The sequence below is a fragment of the Nuphar pumila genome, chromosome 3 (genome assembly GCF_984573655.1).
Source record: "Nuphar pumila chromosome 3, dmNupPumi1.hap1.1, whole genome shotgun sequence".
Taxonomy (NCBI): domain Eukaryota; kingdom Viridiplantae; phylum Streptophyta; class Magnoliopsida; order Nymphaeales; family Nymphaeaceae; genus Nuphar; species Nuphar pumila.
In genome coordinates this window covers 61,658-80,297 of record NC_143251.1, presented here as the reverse complement: position 1 = coordinate 80,297, position 18,640 = coordinate 61,658, and the positions used below count along the sequence as shown (strand labels likewise).

The 18,640-nt window shown below is 36.2% G+C and overlaps 1 protein-coding gene across 1 annotated transcript in view; it reads right to left on the bottom strand.

Annotated features, from left to right (window-relative positions):
• SCY2 (SecY protein transport family protein) overlaps positions 1-18,640 on the bottom strand; it is a 121,672-nt gene that overhangs the window by 54,307 nt on the left and 48,725 nt on the right. The window contains exons 6-7 of the mRNA XM_089998524.1: positions 5,531-5,622; positions 3,993-4,076 (exon numbers count right to left, since the gene is read on the bottom strand). Coding sequence (XP_089854650.1) covers positions 3,993-4,076; positions 5,531-5,622 — 176 coding nt within the window. The remainder of the gene's footprint in view (positions 1-3,992; positions 4,077-5,530; positions 5,623-18,640) is intronic.

Sequence of the window (18,640 nt, the reverse complement as noted above, 5' to 3'; positions counted from 1 at the left end):
ATCTTGAAGATCCTATGGAACAAGCCAAAAAACTCCAAGTAAAAAGTATTTTTGTATCTCAATCAAAATATATCAAATAAAATGAATCAAGAGACCATAACATTGATCAAGAAGAACATATGATTCATAAGCAAAAACAACAATTCAAAAGATATTCCACGTATTTCAATGAATTAAACTTAAATACAATATTGATAAAACTCACTATGTTCTTGAAGAAAGATATGTGAATAAGGCCCAATAAATACTCACAAAGGAATTTATCAATATTTGGAAGTAAGAAGTGTGTGCACAAAAGAACACGGAGAATACTCACAAGTGCACAAGGACACAAAATATGAGATTTGTATTAGAATCAAGACTCTTTTAGAAAAGTTTCATGTATTAGAAATATCTCTAAGAAGACAGTGTCTACACAAGAACTAACTGCTCCCAAGGGAATGTGTATAAGAGCACACGAAAGCACGCATGCTTAACACACACAAATCAATAATACGGAGACATTTTATCAACAAAAGATGAGTTAATGATTTCTCACACATCTCAAAGAGAAGAAAGTCTATGCCAACAAATGTCATGTGTGAACTAGCAAAAACATGATTTTATTAAGTATAATAAAGACATTCACCCAAGAGTCAAGAATGAATGTTATTTGAGTAGAGAACCTTACACACTGAGCAATTTCTCACTCAAATATTTGCAAATACAAAAGCTCACTAGGTGGTCGAAAGTCATAAATACTTAATATGCAAAGTATCTAAATTCCCTACAGGGTAAATGCCAAAATGTAAAATTGATTTTCAAATATGCATATCAAAAATATTTTTCTTTGCAAATAGTAAGGATTAAGGAAAACTCATTTAAAGAGAAATCCCATATGATATATCTAGATCAAAAACAAATTAATGTTGAAATTTTGCAAATTTCAACAGTAGTTCATCCACTACAAGCAACAACCTCATTAGTCCTCCAAAACCCATAAATAAAGTGTATAAGCTACTAGAACAAGAACATAATGTCACTAAAAGGCCAAAGACACACACAAAGGTGTGTATAAACACCTCTTGTCTACATATAATAATGTTAAATTATGTAATCAAATCATGTAATGTTTTATATATATATTATATATAAGGTAATACATATACATATATTAATATATATATAAAATATATATTTCTATTATTTAGCCGTAGGGGTAGTTTAGTCATTTCTCAAATCTTGCGCATATTCATTTTACGAATATGCTTGTATTTTTGCTTTTTATTTTTTCCTTTTCTTCTTTTTTATTTTTCTTTTCTTTTGACCAAAGTCAAATCTACCTTGGGGGGGGGCACTCTCATAGACGTTGGGCCCCTTCCAACGGTCACAATTGTGACCGTTGGAGGGGCTCCAACGTCTATGAGTTGGCCCCTCCAAGGTCCTCATTTTGTATAAATAGGGGCATTCCCCCCTTTGTATTCTTAAGGCTTTGGGATTTTAGCCCAAGCTTGTGTTAGTGAAACTTATGACTTTTGGGTTCGTATTTGTGCATTTGTGAGTTTGTGTGGTGCATTGTGTGCACAAGTGTTTCATGTGTTCTTGTTAGGCGTTTGTATACGCATTTATTTCCAAGAATATTGTAATATTGTTCGTAGTATCTTGTTGAAGATACTCTCACAAATAATACTTGAAATGAGTGTATCAGCGACTAAAACAAGAGTACAAAAGCCAACCATGGGCTAAAAAGACACATAAAATTGTGAATAAACATCTCTTGTCTACATATAATGGCAATCTAAATCAAGTATGTTCAGCTACTAGAACAATAGTATAAAGTCAATCATAGGTTGAAACACATACGAAGGTGTCACAACACATCTCTTGTCTACATAAAATGACACTTGAAATGAGTGTATCAGCGACTAGAGCAAGGACACAAAAGTCAACCATAGGTTAACATCACACACAATGGTATGAAACAACAAGCCTTGTCTACATATAATGATGCTCAAAACAAGTGTGTTTAGCTACTAGATCAAGAGAACAAAGGCAACAATAGGCTAACACACACACGAAAGTGTGAACAAAAAATTCTTGTCTACATATGATGACACTTAGATAAGAGGCACAAGAGAAGAAAACACTTGAGACAAGAAGGCTAGTAATGAAAAACATTTCACAGGAAGGATATCAATTTTTCAATAAACCTTAAAACACTATGATTTCAAACCTTAGACATCCATCACAGGTATATATAAATAAGAGCATCCATAATAAAATCAATGACCAAAAACAAACGAGTAACACTCATAATTAAAGATCACATAATATGTCATTTAGAGTCAAACTACAAGTTGACAGTCTAAAAAGACATAACACAAGGTGCACATAACTCACCCCAACAAACATCTCTATAAAAACAAGGCAAAAAAGTGATGCATTAAATAACAACCTGTGATGGTCAATATAAATGCCATAAGAAGGCAATAAACACTTAGGGAAATCATTTTCCAAATAGGTGATTTGAAAAAATCAAATCAAAGATCCAATATTGGTAGATAATCAATCACAACAATATGCCTTATGACAACAATTTTGCATAAATATGAATCATGCTTAACATGATCAATTCTTCAAAATGAAGACATTTAAGTCAAAAAGTCTTACTACGCAACAAACACAACATGAAATATTAAGCAAATAATGCATATGAAGTTTCAAGCTCACAAAAGATCTCTCTTAATGAACACAATGGTTCAAACAACACACTCACAAATACTTAAAAAGTGCACACACAAAAGAGAGAAAATATATCGCATTAAAGTGGGATAGAGCCCACACAAGAAGTTTTTAGAAGAACCTTTTATAACATAATTATTACCACTCACGAATATTTGAAAGATCATTTATATAGAGGCTATGAAATTATACCAATCATAATGCAATCTATTTTGACACTTTTAGAGAGCATTGAGTTATCAAAATGCATTCAAACCAAACAAACTAGAGATGAACACAAAAATCTAGGATCATTCTCAGGCATCGAGAATGTTTTTAGCTTTAATTTTTTAGGAAAACATCTTAACACTATTAATTGTAATACAAAAATACATATTTTCAAAAGATAACACAAGAGAGTTTAAGGAACCAAAGCATATGTATAGATAAAAGAAACAATATGAGAGACCAAGTGCATACATTCTCATAGAAAAAGCACTCACGCAATAATTAAAACCACGTGTCTCATAAAATAAACAAGCTTTCAATCAAGTTTAAGCATGAAAGTGATAGATTTATATAAAAAAAATCATTTTTAAGCATGTAATGAATCAAGAATTTTAAACATGAACATGCATGTCTATCAAGGATGAAATACAAATTGTATTTGACGATTATCATATATATGTGTGTGTGTGTGAAAAGCAAGTTTATATTTTATAAAATAAGACATCATTATCAAATCATTAAGATAAGACAATGATTGATGAAACATCTAGAATTAATAATTCATGGTTATATATACATATGTATATATATATATATATTAGAGTTATTTGCAAAAAGGCTTCAAGAATCAAAACATACTACATATATCTAGTTTCCTTAAAACAAGTTCAATGATGGTTAAAATACTATTTTAGAATTTTCAAAAAAAAATATACATTTCATTTTTATTTTAATTATGCAAAATATATGTATATATGTTTACATATCTCTCTCTCTCTATATATATATATATACACATTCAATGGTAGAGAAAAAACAAGTGTTTTTCTCATGGGTAATGCAGATGTTCAAAAAGCACAAGGTACATTCATTGGTAACATCTTTATAATTTATCACGCATCTGCATCAACTAAAGAAGAGCCAGGGCTTGTACAAGCCATGGGTGAGAAAGCATTCAACTTAGTAAACAAATTATCATTGTGAGACAGCTAATTAGCCACCAAGTAGTTATCTCACACCAAGAAAAGACATTGAAATACAACATAACCATTTAAAATCCCTACCCAAAAGCTGAGCCAACATCTTATATAAAGTATCTGTATAGCCACTTAATATCCCAATGCATATGAGCAGTGATGATCCCTGACCTGAGGCAACAAAAAGAGTAAAATGCTTGAATCAGCAAAGATCGCATAGCACAATAAAACATCATTGTGATCTAATATTGTAGCATAAAGAAAATATTCTAAAATGAAGAGGAAATCTTTGCATGCAATATCAGTACTAACCCTTGAACTATCCATCATGAACTTTTCCAGTCTAACAAAGGAAGTCCCAATTGCAAAATTCTTAAGAAATATATAGCCTATTTGGAACATTAATCTCCCTAGCTTCTTTCTCAGCCATTGCAGGTACGGTCAACACCAATCGCAACAAGATGTAACTCCAAGTAATATGAGATCAAAATCTTGACAAGTTAACATTCCAAAACTAAATGCAAATTTTGAATATTATACTTAACCAAATAATGAATTCTTTTTTTATGATTTTTAATTGATTATGCCAGAATTATTTGCCTGAAAGTACAGAGACCTAAGTTACAACAAGTGTACATGTATGTTCATTAAATATTGAATTTAAAAAACTTTAAGAGTAAAATAAAATAAGGCAACCGTTTCTCAATTCATCACTTGATCTTATTAGCTGTTGACATACATAATCCTTTTTCGCTTTGTGGTTATTTCATTTTTCTTAGAACTTCATTATTTGTTCTTGAAGCTTACACTTTGCTTTTGCTTCATAGAGGCTTACACCTTGCATCATGGGCCACAGTGCCTCACCTCAACACATTTCACAGCATTGGTCTAGTTGCACATGGTGCTACCACTTGGAGTTCACTCACCAGAGTTGGTTCGTTTTCATGCAGTCTGCTCTTCTCTTCCAGCTTTTGAGAAGAAGAATTGTTTTAGTAACAATCTTCTCCCTAGAAAGATATCATTCTACGTAATCAAAACAAAAATAACCATTTAACTGTAGCTAACCTCTGCATTCTTTTCTCTAAAGCTCAGTTCATAGACACAAAGGAAGTTGTCATCTCTCTGCTTCCAATGAAATCTAACTATTATTTCAGCACAAACTTTGATATAGTTCATTGGTTCTAAGTCCCAGCTTGACTATTAGAGAAAAGATAAGACAGTTTGTAAAGTTCCCAGGGTTCAGGCAAATAACGTGGTATTGTAGATGTTGAGGTCAGACAAAAATCCTGACCCTAGAATCTTCAGGAGGCTTTACTACTGAAATCCTTTCTTATGACAATCAACAACCTACTCTGAATGCATATCAATGGATATCTGCAGAAGCAACATTTACATTACATTGTTTACTAATGCTAAATCATCATGTCCATCATAAGAGAAAGAACCACAAGACAACTGAAACAGATTATTAGTGAATAAGGATACAAGTACACAACCATTGTCACATCATCACATTCAACAGAAGCAAAAGCAAGACAAAGGAACAAGAAACAAATTGCGGATGCAACCACCAAAGGAGAACTGAAAAAATAAATCATGTAGAGAATACTTTCTGGAGATATTACCAAATCCTGAATCTGATATTTTATCACAAATCCATGTCACCGTCATTGCTCCAAAAACCAATAAGCAAGAAGTTATTGCAACATGGCTGATCCTGCCCAATGAAGAAAGGGGTAAAATTCATAACCATGAATAACTTTGCAGGCAATCTTATCCAAGCAGGAATCATTTAAAAAAAAATGAATGGTCATGGAATTACATTATGTCAACATTTATAGAAGACAATTTTCAGAAGGGTGCTTGGTAGCTCAACATCAGTAATGTGCTGATGCTTTGCACCAAACTAAGAGAGAGAGAGAATGTTTCATAATGGATATAGTCTTCTACAAAGATTACACAATCAAAAGGTTAATACTGATCTGCCAGATCATATTCACAAACCCATTTTAGGATGTCATAATTACCGGAAGGGAGAGACAGATGGAACCTTACTCTTTTAATTCATTAGATGTTAAAAATGTAAAATGCTAACTCAAGGAATAGGTTTGAAAGTAATAGAGTTTATCCATTTCCATTATAGTCTCTACCAAAAGGTCACAGTTGTTAATTGGACCAGCAAAAGGCATTTTGAGAACTGAGTCTATTCGAGATAAAAAACAAGATTTACTTTTAAATTTTGGGTAAAGTTGAATCTGTAATGAAACACAAGTGTCAAAAAACAATATCACAAAGTGACTACAAGATGGCACAAATGCGTAAGCAAGATGTCACCAATGGACCAAATACAATGTGCCATAAAAGGCAAACACCAAACACACACAAAGTGAGAAGAAAACTAAAAATATAAGTAACAATGTATTAAGAAATGCTTGAAAAAGCATTAAAATGAAGGGGGTATTCAGCCCTATTTATACAACGCATGGGCACTAAGAGGGGGCTCCCATAGAGTCTTGGGAGCTCCCCAACGATCATATTTATGACCGTTGGGCTCCCAATGACTCTAAGGGGAATACCAAATATGCCCTTGGTCAAATACAAAAAAGAAAAAGAATAAAATAAAAAAAAAATCCAAAAATATCCCTAGTGGACATGTCTATTTACATATGATCAAAAAGACTAAATTGCCCCTAGTGGGCATTACAAAAGACATTCATAAAATATATAGATATATAGATATATATCATAAATATAATATATATATATATATATGTATAAACGCATATATTGATATTATTCATATATTTTATCACCCTCTCTCAAACTGATGGTGAAATCACCGAGAGTTTGCTTAGGAGAAAGTAAAAAATGGGGGGATGACAAAGCTTTGGTAAAAAAATCTGCAAGCTAATAATCTAAGTGACATATGGCAGTTGAATGGTACCACGCAAAAATTCATCTAAACATAATGACAGTCCATCTCGATGTGCTTTGTTTATTCATGAAATGTGTGGTTGCTAGCAATGTAGATGACACTTTTGTTGCCGCAACACAACTTCGAAAGAATAGAACTGATGACTCCTATATCTTTGAGCAACCTTCTTAACCAGACAAGTTCAGTTGTAGTTGTGGTCATCGCCCTATACTCGACTTTCGTGGAAGACAAAGACACCTTTTGTTATTTCTTACATCTCCAAGAAATTAATGATTCTCAAAGAAAAGCACAATAACCTATAGTAGAAATATGACCATAAGGGTTACCACCCCTATCAGAGTCAGTATAAGCAATTAAATTGGGAGATGAAGAAGAGGATAAGAATAGTCCTTTTGTTATTGTTTCCTTCATATATCTGATAATTAGCATAATAGTAACTATGTAAATAGTAATAAGGGCATTTTGAAATTGACTTGCACTGTGAACGACATGAGCAATATCTAACCTATTAATAGACAAATATGTTAGTGACCCAATTAATTGATGATAAGAAATAGGATCTTCTAAAGGAGTTTCATCATCGGCTCTCATCTTAGCATTGATTACTTCTGGAGTCTCCATTTTCTTTTCGTCAGTCAAGCCAGACTTAGCAATAATATCTTATGCAAGCTTTATTTGAGAAAGAATATATCCGCTAGAAGAATATGCAACTTCAATCCTTAAAAAATACCTTAGAAATCTAAGGTAAGACGTATCAAAATTATTTTTAAAAGCATTTTTAATAGACTCAATGACTTCTAGTGATGATCATATCATCAACATATAACAACAAAATAGTTATCTGATCACCTGCATTCTTAACAAAAATAGCAGTATCAGTATAACAAAAAGTAAATCCACTATCAAGAACAACTTTACTAAAGCGGTCATATCAAGCTTTTAGAGCTTGTTTAAGACCATAAAGAGCTTTATTAAGCTTAAGGATTTTTCATTTTTCTATATCAAGACCCGACAGAGGATCCATATAGACTTTTTCACAAAGATCCCCATTTAAAAATGCATTTTTGTCATCTAATTGGTTGATAGGCCATTTTTTAATAGATGCTAAGGCTATTAAAGTTTTTACACTAGTCATCCTAGTAACCGGAGCAAAAGTTTTCTCATAATCAATTCTATATTTTTTTGTATATACCTTAGCAATTAACCTAGCTTTATATCTTTCTAATGACCTATCACTTTTAGTTTTGACTTTATAAATTCATCTAAACCCAATAGTCATTTTTCCCAAAGGGAGACTTACAATTTTTCAAGTGTTAGCTTTGTTGAGTGCTTCTAATTCTAGTGTTGTAGCATTTATCTAATGTGAATGTTGCTTAGCTTTTTTAAAGTTAGAAGGTCGTGATAGGAATGAATCATCATTGAACAAGTTCTATAATTTAGAGAAAAGGAATCATATGACAAACTTTTGAGGAGGTCTACGTTAAAATTACATGTATTTGAATACCCGATAAGAGTATTTTAGTCTTTTTTGTATTTAGAGCAGTCCACTAGGGACTAAAATGTAAACTTTTATTTTCTTTTTATTTTTTATTTTTTATTTTTTATTTTTTATTTTTGATTTTTTATTTTTATTTTTTTTGCTATCAGATTTTTGACTGTTGGGAGACAGTCCAACTAGACGTTGGACTACCTCCCAACAATCATAAATATCACCATTGGAAGGCAGTTTCCTTGTGTGAGGCTCTATAAATAGAGCCTCACTCCTCTCTTTAATGTAATGCTCTTAGAAGCATTTTGGTGATATTTTATAAAGCTCTCTCCATTCCTACAGGCTTTTATGCCTTTCTTGCTATTTTGCATTTCATCTCTTTTGAGATTGTAATTGGTCCATTAGAGACCACGATTAGTGTGTTTGTATAAGCCCTTTGTTGGCATTGTATTTTTCACTCTTGTTTCATTTCATGTATCAGAGCTTGGCTCTTGAAAGAAGGTGAATCACGTGACTACTTCACACGAAGAAGTGTTCTTCAATTCTTGGTCATTCTCTAACTCCTCTACTCAAAATTCAAGTATTCATTATGGGAGAAAGAGAGTTTGCCACCGTCATCGCCTACAAACTCAATGAAAACAACTTCTTGATGTGTGCGACGACGATGGAGAATCACATCAAGGGTAAAAAAATGTGGGGTTTTGTTAGTGGCTCTACTAGCGAACCACAACTCAAATTGACTAGAAGAGAAGGAGATCAAGTCAAAGTCTTGTCCGAAGAAAAAAAGGAAAAAGCATTACAAGAATATCAAAATAAAATAGAAGATTGGGAGGGCAAGCAATGCTCAAATACTGTCATGGTTTATGAATACCATGGAGTTTAAAATCGCCACCAATATCATCAAGTTCAAGAAAGCATGTGATGCATGGAGCTTTCTAAGAAGTACATTTATCCAAAAGGATATGGCCAGACTTTATTATCTTCAAGACAAGGTATGTAATTCAAAACACAGAGATAAAAGTGTAAGAGCTTTTTACGGTATTTTATCTCCTATTTGAGATGAATTAGCCATGTTGGAACCAAAATGGGAAGGTTTGGCTATTGAAATGAAAAGATCCCAAATTGAAAGAGAAAATCTTTTTCTTTCCTTTATGGCATCCGACCAGAATTTGATCAAGTAAGATCTTCCTTACTTCATAGGGCCACTACTCCTATAAGTGAAGCTCTAACTCAAATTTGTCAAGAGGAAACAAAGTCGTCTCACAAATGCTTAAAGTCACTCCTTCTATATCTGGCGTTGTCATCTCTTCATCTTCTCCTCCAGGTAAAACCTTTTGGATTTTATATTCGGATGCCTCTTTTCATATGACTCATAATGAGTCTCTCTTATCCGATTGCACTAAATCATATTTTTCATGTGTAACAACTATTTGTAACGCCCCAAAATTTCGACTTGTGATTTCGAAAATCTTATTGAAAACCTTTCAAAGATTTAAAGTTTAACTTTTAAAAACGACAACGGAAGACATTTAAAAAGTAACACAAGTCAACAATTCTGGGTACGTTAGCTGAAAAACCGTCCTTCACATGTACAACATCTTAAAGGAATTTAAGAAATAAGGCAATAGATTAAAATCTGCAGTTTATTACAAAATGAGCATTTTATTTCAAAGTTCAATAAATCTAAGAAAACTCCAAAAAGTCCCAGAGTCAAGCCGCCAGCAGAAAGAAGATAAATCTGGATCCATGTTGCACCACGCCATCGGCCGCCAGTGGAGTCCTACTCATCACCTGCCCATGAAATGGGTCAGTTTCATAACAAACCAGTAGGTGCACGAACAGATAAGTAGAATGAAAATAAAACAGGACATTCATGAGATAAGCAGTTATGATATTTAAGCAATTAAAACAAGTGTAGTCTATTCTAACAAATATAATAAGTGTAAAGAGTTGTTAGTTGAAGTAGTGTAAGTCTCAGTCATCTACAACTATTCATGAAGATATTCTTTAAGTTCTGATATTAATTGGCCTGTGGGTACGCACAGACGCGAAACGTAGAAACAGCCGAGACCGATCCGGGGGTTTATTATGTCAGGTGTTTTCATTAACCCGGATGGCTGACTGAGTCCGCTCTTAAGGGGACGGTCAGTGACCAAGAGAGTAAATCCCCAAAGGCATTCGTGGCCCATGGATGCATCCAACTTCTGCAGAAGTGCCTGGGAGTTACCACCTAGGATAATTTATGGTAATCCCAATTCCCCTAACTCCGATGACTGGAGAAAACCGAGTCTTTTGCTCGTGGGGTGGTTGTTAACAACTTGTCCATCGGAGTCTTTGTACCATCCATCCTCTTCCTTGATGAACCGTGAAGATCGGATGGGTACGACGGGGGTTTCTTAACCGTCGCCCCATCCTACATGCTCTGGTCTATTAGACCCACTCGAGCATCTTGCCTGTGAAGGCAAATGGTCACCATTTATGTGATCTCAGCATTGTGCTAATTGCACTCATCGAGGTTGCTACAACCTCATCCTCCAACCATCGTAACCCATATGGGACGTACTTGTCCAAAAGTACGGTTATACCTCCCTAGAGGTACGACTACGATGAGCGGGCAACATATAATGTTTTATGATTCTTTTGGTTCCTACATGACATGTTTTGCTTTTCTGAGCAATTGGCCTGTGGAGGCCGATATTACCACATCAAAATCAATAAAGTGTAGATCTCACACTTCAATACAATTCATACCGTACCTGCCTTAAGGTTCGGCTACAATAGCAATTGCAGTGGTTTTGAGTCTATTCACAAAGTCTATCTTAAGTATGCAGTTTCAAAGGAATAAGCATGCATAATAGACAATTATGAGTTAAGTAATCTTACACGTAAACAGGCATGCCAAGTAAACTACTTGATTCTTTCTAGAATGAGTCTACCCAAGTAATTTACATTATGCAATTTCAAAAGAATCACAAAGAGTAAACTTTGACCAACCAATACTTCTTCAGATACGCAAGTATGCAAAATAACTATTCTATCTCAGAAGTCTTGTTTTATTTTGTGCATACACACTATTCGTGCGACTTTCCCCTACCTCGGGATGTCGTGCAGTTGTGTGTAGATGATATGAGGCTCGGGCCGCAGAGCCAGAGTGGGGGTCCGATGCGAGGTCTGCAACAGTGCTATGTTAATAATAATGCGGAGAAATAGAAAAACAAGCCTGCCTATAGGAAAAAAAAAGAGGCAGCAGGGGTGTGCCCCTGCTGGCCGAAATCAGAAGAACGTCAAGGACAAGCCTTTTTGCCTGCAGACGGTAGCGGGGCGACAGGGGATGAGCCCCTGTCGAAAAACTACTGAGGCGGCAGGGGGTCAGCCCCTGCCAAACGCAAAGAAGCGGTAGGGGCTGAGCCCCTGCCGGCAAAATAAATGTGGCAGGGGCTGAGCCCCTGCCAGAAACAATCAAGTGGCAGGGGCTGAGCCCCTGCCAGCAACAGCCAAGTGGCAGGGGCTGAGCCCCTGCCTGCGAAAATGAAAGTGGCAGGGGCTGAGCCCCTGCCAGAACCGATTAGGTGGCAGGGGTTGGGCCCCTGCCTGCGAAAATGAAGGTGGCAGGGGCTGAGCCCCTGCCAGAACCGATTAGGTAGCAGGGGCTGGGCCCCTGCCTGCGAAAATGAAGGTGGCAGAGGCAGAGCCCCTGCCAGAACCGATGAAGTGGCAGGGGCTGAGCCCCTGCCGGCAAAAATGAAAGTGGCAAGGGCTCCAGTAACAATTATGTGGCAGGGGCTGAGCCCCTGCCAGCAAAAGAAGAGTGGCAGGGGTTGAGCCCCTGCCAGAAACGTCAAGTGGCAGGGGTTGAGCCCCTGCCGGAAACATCGAATCGGCAGGGGCTGAGCCCCTGCCGACAGACACGAGACGGCAGGGGCCCAACCCCTGCCGATGGCGGTGAGGTGGCAGGGCCTCGGCCCCTGCCCCTGCCCGGAAGAGTCAACGAATGGCAGGGGCCCCAGCCCCTGCCAGACCGAGTTAACGAATGGCAGGGGCCCCAGCCCCTGCCAGACCGAGTCATGGTGACCCCAAAACGATGACGGCAACAGGTGCAGCAGGGGTGACTGGACCCCTGCCGGCCCTTCGACAGCCCCGGTAGAAAGGGGGAAAAAATGGCGACAGGGCCTGAGGGCTCCCTGTCGACCCTCCGAAAGGCACAGGGGACGCGGGAGGGCTCGGCAGGGGCCGTGCGCCGCCTGTCGACCTCCCGGCGAGGTGACAGAGGGGGGGGGGGGGGGGGGGGGTGAAGAAGAGAAGAGGGAGAATGGCGTACCTGGGAGCGGTGGTCGGCGACGGGGCGCAGCGAGGGAGGAGACCGGCGCGGAGGGGGGAGCGAGGGCTGCGAGAGGGAGGTGTGACTCCCCTCGCCCTCCAACCTCTCTCATAAAGGCGCAGGGGGCAATCGAAAGGGGAAACCCCTGGTGGGTTTCCCAAACTTGCCCGCACGCGAAGGGGAAAGAAAGGGGGAGGGGGGGGGGGGGGGGTTGCGGCGCCCGAATGCTCGGGTTTTTGAAAACCCTAAAATAAAAAGGGGCCCGGGTCGGGTCCGGACCCGACCCGGCCCGGGTCCAAACAGATTTTTTTTTTAAATGGGGTTTTACACTATTGATGGGACCTCTTTAAAAGTCAAAAGCATAGGAAACATTGACAATATTTAAAAAAAAAATTTGTCCCAAAAGTGAGACTTATTCCCAAATGAATTTAAACTTTTTTTCGGTCTCTCAAATTTGTGACTACGGTTATAAAGTATTCTTCTCATCTAAGGCTTGTTGGGTGCAGGATCTCTAGTCAGGGAAGCTGATTGAGCAAGGCCATAGAAGAGAAGACCTTTACTACATGGATTTTCTATGTTGGACAAAAAACTCATTTTGTAATCATGCCAAAGACATTAATCTGGATCTTTGGCATAAAAGATTAGGACATCCAAGTATATCCAAATTATCTTTTTTTCCATTTTAAAAAAAAATTATAAAGAAAAAAAATCTTGGAAAAATGCAAATGATACATTTTGGTTCTAGAACCTCTGTGTCACATAAAAATTTTGAATTAGTGCATTCGGATGTATGGGGCCCACTCCGGTTATGTCAAAAGGTGGTTATTCGTATTATGTTACATTTATAGATGATTTTAGTAGACACACTTGGGTTTACTTTCTAAAACTCAAATTTGAAGTTTTCTCATGTTTTAAAAACTTTCATAATCTTGTTAAAAATTAATTTAAAACAAACACTAAAGTCTTCTGCTCTGACTCTGGGGAGAGTTTCTTTTAAATGAATTTCAACTATATCTAAAAAATCATGAAATTATTCATCAAAACCATGTCCTAGAACCCCCCAACAAAATGAGATTTCTGAAGGAAAATATTGTTACATCATTGAAACTATTAGAACTCAAATTATTTCAAAAGAAATTTCGGGCCGAAGCCGCCCTAACCGCAGTATTTCTAATAAATAGAATGTCTTCTCAAACATTGGGAAACAAATCTCCTACTGAAAACTCTTTAAAAGTGCTTCTGATTTAAAAAGACTAAGGGTATTTGGTTGGAAATGCTTTGTGCTCATGAAAAATATAACAAACTCTCTCCCAAAGCCATAAAATGTGTCTTTCTTGGATATCCGATAATAAAAAAGGATATTGTTGTTATGATCAAACAAATGATAAACTTTATGTTTCTAGAAATGTTATTTTTTTGGAAAATGACAATGGATTTGATTATGAAATTCCTACGAAAGAATCCGAGTATGCTTTCTTATTTGATTTGATATCCAAATCAGATAATGAAATTGTTAATATTGAAAATCTTGAGTCTATTAATGACTCAAGTAGTGATCTATCTCAAAATCTTCTTCAATACTCCAGAAGGGATAATGAGGAACATCCATGTGCTCTTTAAAGATATAATCAACTAATAAATACTGAAGAAACCAGTGTTAGAAGATCGGAAAGAACTCATAGGCCTCCAAATAGGTTTGTCTCATACGAATCCTTCTCCACAAACTATAGGGCTTGTCTTTTAGCCATTCATTCCTATCATGAACCTTCCAACTACAATGAAGCTAAAAACATAAAAGAATAGGTTAAAGCTATGAAAATAGAATTAGATGCCTTACACAAGGCTCGTACTTGAGCAATTCAACCACTGCCTCTAGGAAAGAAGACAATAGGTGTAGATGGGTTTTTAAAATTAAAACAAAAAGTGATGGGTCTCTCAAAAGATATAAAGCAAGGCTAGTTGCAAAAAGATACTCAAGAATATGGTGTAGATTACGAAGAGACCTTTGCCCCAGTTGCTCGTATGACTACAGTTAGGGCTCTAGTAGCAGTAGCATCCATCAGAAAATGGCCTATATATCAGCTAGAAGTTAAGAATGCATTCTTAAATGAAAACTTAAACGAAGAAGTATACATAGATCCCCCCTGGTCTGACTATTGAAAATGACATGGTTCTTCGCCTTCAAAAGGCTTTATATGGGCTTAAACAAGCCCCCAAAGCATGGTATGATCGATTTAGTGGTACTATGTTAAAACTTGGATTTAAATCTTGTTTCACTGACACTGTTTTTTTGTTAGATCTACAGGTACCCCATTGATTATTCTTCTCTTGTACGTTGATGATATGATCATCACTATGAATGATCAAAAGAAAATTAAAGATACTAAAATCTTGTTTAAAAAATCTTTTGATATGACTGACCTTGCTTTTTTGAGATATTTTTTAAGAATTGAAGTAGCATATTCGCCAAGAGGATACATTTTATCTCAAATCAAGTTTGTTGTTGATATTGTTGAGCGTTCGAGAATCACTGACACAAAATTTGTTGATACTCCTGAAGTGATAAATGCCAAAATGAAAGTCGAAGATGGAGTGTTATTAGATTATCCAACTCCTTATGGATAACTTATTGGATCATTAATGTACATGTTCATTACAAGGCCAGATATTGTGCATGTTGTACATACTGCGAGTCAATTTCAACATGTGCCCATGACGGTCCACATGAGTGCAGTATTAAGAATAGTTTGATACATTAAGAAAACCATATCTAAAGGGTTATTCTTATCCTCTTCTTCATCCTTAAATCTTATTGCTTATATTGATTTTTTGACTGGAGAGAAGATCCCAATAATCGTCACTCAACTACAGGCTTTTGTGTGTTTTTAGGTGATTCCCTCATCTCTTGGCGCTGCAAAAAACAACAAAGGTGTCTTTATCATCTACGGAAACCAAGTACAGGGCAATGGCTACAACAACCACTGAGGTTGTGTAGATGAGAGCGTTGCTTTCTGATATGGGTGTTGATATCTCTGAATCTTCAAAACTATGTTGTGATAACAAAAGCGCCATATATATTATAATATCGTGTATTTTCACACTTAGTCAATTTGAGACTTTTGAAAATTTGGCCAAGTATAGAAGAAAAATCGATAGATTCTCGATTTTAGGTTTATGCCTTTGAGTCTGAACTTGGCCCAGGTCTCATTTCTAAGGCCTAAACGAGCCACTTAAAATGTAAGAAAGAGTTTTATTTTCAACCTTTAAATTCAAGCAAAATTTAGGTTATTTTCGAACGAATTTCAAAAGCAAAATTTGAGTTATATATCATTGGATGCGTCTCAAAATTCTGAGCTTAACGGTATTTTACTTTTTCAGATTCGGGCTACAGTTAGCTCAAAAATCACGTTTTTCCAAAAAAGAACCGCCTCGACAGGCCGAGTCCAGATTTAGATCGAACTGGATCCAATGGATTTGATCCAAATTAATATGGATTTGGACTCTATCCAAGACCCATATTAATCTTGGATTTGATCCGCCCTAGACCCATTTGGATTTTTGGAAATGGATTTGGATTTGGATCTTAGATCTGAATCGAGATCAAAATCCATGCCCAACGAATTCCCACCTTTAAATTCATTAGATAACTTTAAATTGGAGTTATTTAGTGTTAAGAAGTCTTCTATGTTATTAAAATAACCTTTGGAAATTTCTATATACTTATTAATCAATTAACACTAAATAATTAATTTTTTTAATTTCAATTTCAAAATATGATTTAAGTCTTGGTTTAGGACTCTAAGTAGAGTTCTTGAACCCATATAGAATCATTTAAGAAGCATCCTAGTTCAATAAAATAACTTTTGGAAGCTTTTAAGTATTTATTAATTAATAATTAATTGTATTTAATTGTGAAATTTTAAGTTGTCTTTGGTTTAGGACTCTTAAAAGAGTACTTAAAGTTTTAAAGACACCTAGAAGAATCTAAGAAGGTTTTAGAAAGTCTATTAAAATAAAACTTTGAAAAGTCAACTTTAGAATGTCAAAATTTTGGAAACTCTCAAGAGAGAAGAGAACCCATATTGGAATGTAATCTTTTCTCCAGCCCATCTAGAAGGGGGTGAGTATGTTTGGGTGTAAATATGGCCATGTATGCATATTGGAAGTATGAATCTGCACTTGCATGCTAAACTGAATGGAAATATGTATATGCATACATGTTTGAAGGATGAAATTTTACATATACATGCAACTGTAAATTGAATACGCCTATGCGTGCATAATCTAAGTTAAGTATGTGTACTTTTGCACAATCGAAGTATGTGTGCCTGTACTGGACTGATTGGCAGCCCAGCCGAGTTCGGTTCGGCTGGGCAACATCCAGTCCCTGCCAGGCCCAGCCAGTCGGTTGAGCAAGGGCAGGTCTGGCAGCACTTGCCAGGTGCTCACAGACTCTACCTGGCCCAGCCAATTGGCTGGGCAGGTGTTTTCTGAAAAAAAAATTATATAGATGTTTTAAATAAAAAAGAAAAGGGGTTTTATTTTCAGAGCCCCAGCCGACTGACAGTCGGCTGGGCATGTGATGTGTTTATGGCATTCTGTTAAAAAGAGAACAGAAAACAAAAAAACAAGAATTGAAACAAAATATGTTTTTGGTTTTAAAAAAAAATGTTGGGCTGACTGGTACACAGGCCCGGACTGGGTTTGTGTAGGGGCAGCCAGACCAGCCGACCGAGTTCGGCTGGGCTAGTGATGGGCCATGTGCTTGCTGAAATTGTTTTTAAAAGAAAACTACTTGGCTTGTCAAATCTTAACTGTTACCACATATACAGATTTTTATCAGATGATGTGCAGAATTTGATACATGATCAATTCTTGTAATTTATGCACATGCTTACGCCTATTTGAGCTTGAGTAGAAACTCAGATTTGTGCTTATGATAATAGATCTGGTTCTATGCATGTTAAGAATGAAAATTTCCTCATGCTTGGCTTGATACATTATGCTTGATCAAGATATTATTGCATAGTGGCTTTCATGTGCATGTGCATACATGGAATAGATGTGTTTTGCATGTACATAATTGCATGAATGTTCACATGTTTTAATTGAAAAGATTCATGAATGAAAGCATGCATTTGGTATGAATATATGAGCTCATGCATATGAATATTGTTATTTCATGCACATCTCTGAATTAGCATACATGATTGTGCATTGGAAGACATGTGAATTGAATGCATGGTAGCATGCTCTTTATGATTTTTGCGTATGAATGCATCGATGGTCAAAATGAATCATCGTGGGTCGTGTGAGCCTTGAGCATGTGTTGCTTTTTATTTGAGTTGTTCTATGCATTGCAAAAATCAAATGTGATATTATTATTCTAATTGCATTATTTTATATTGTCACGGGTTGTGATCCTGCAAAGAGCTTCGCATGTGAACTTGCGAATCTATGTTATTAATTGTGTATGTGAAATTGTAAATTTAAGAAAATGAATTAATAACAAGATAAAAGAAATTAAAAGAACAGTGTAATCTACGTTTCTTTGATGTCCTTTCTATAGTATGAGAATCTTGGATATAGCGGTTTTGAGGAACCGTGAGAATACTAAAACTCTGTGTGCGTTGTTGTGCCCCTGAACCCGATATTGAGTTTTTTCTCCTGACCATGGTTTTAAGAAGAGTCTGTCACTTTGCCTGAGGGTGGTGTGTAGACACAGTTGTTGTTTTGGTATACCAAAAAAGTGGCATCGATGGATGTGGATTTCCAATGTTTTGATGGATAGTGTGGATTTCTGATATCTATCGAGTGCTGAATGTGAAACCCAGTAATAAAATACAAATTGTGTATTAAGTTACAACTAGGTACTCACTTGACCTTAAAAAATTTTACCCATTTGGAGTATCCGCGGACAACGGTAATAAAAAGAGAAACTTAAATTATATCATTTAATAAGGACATGCATATGAAAAGAAAACTCTGATAAA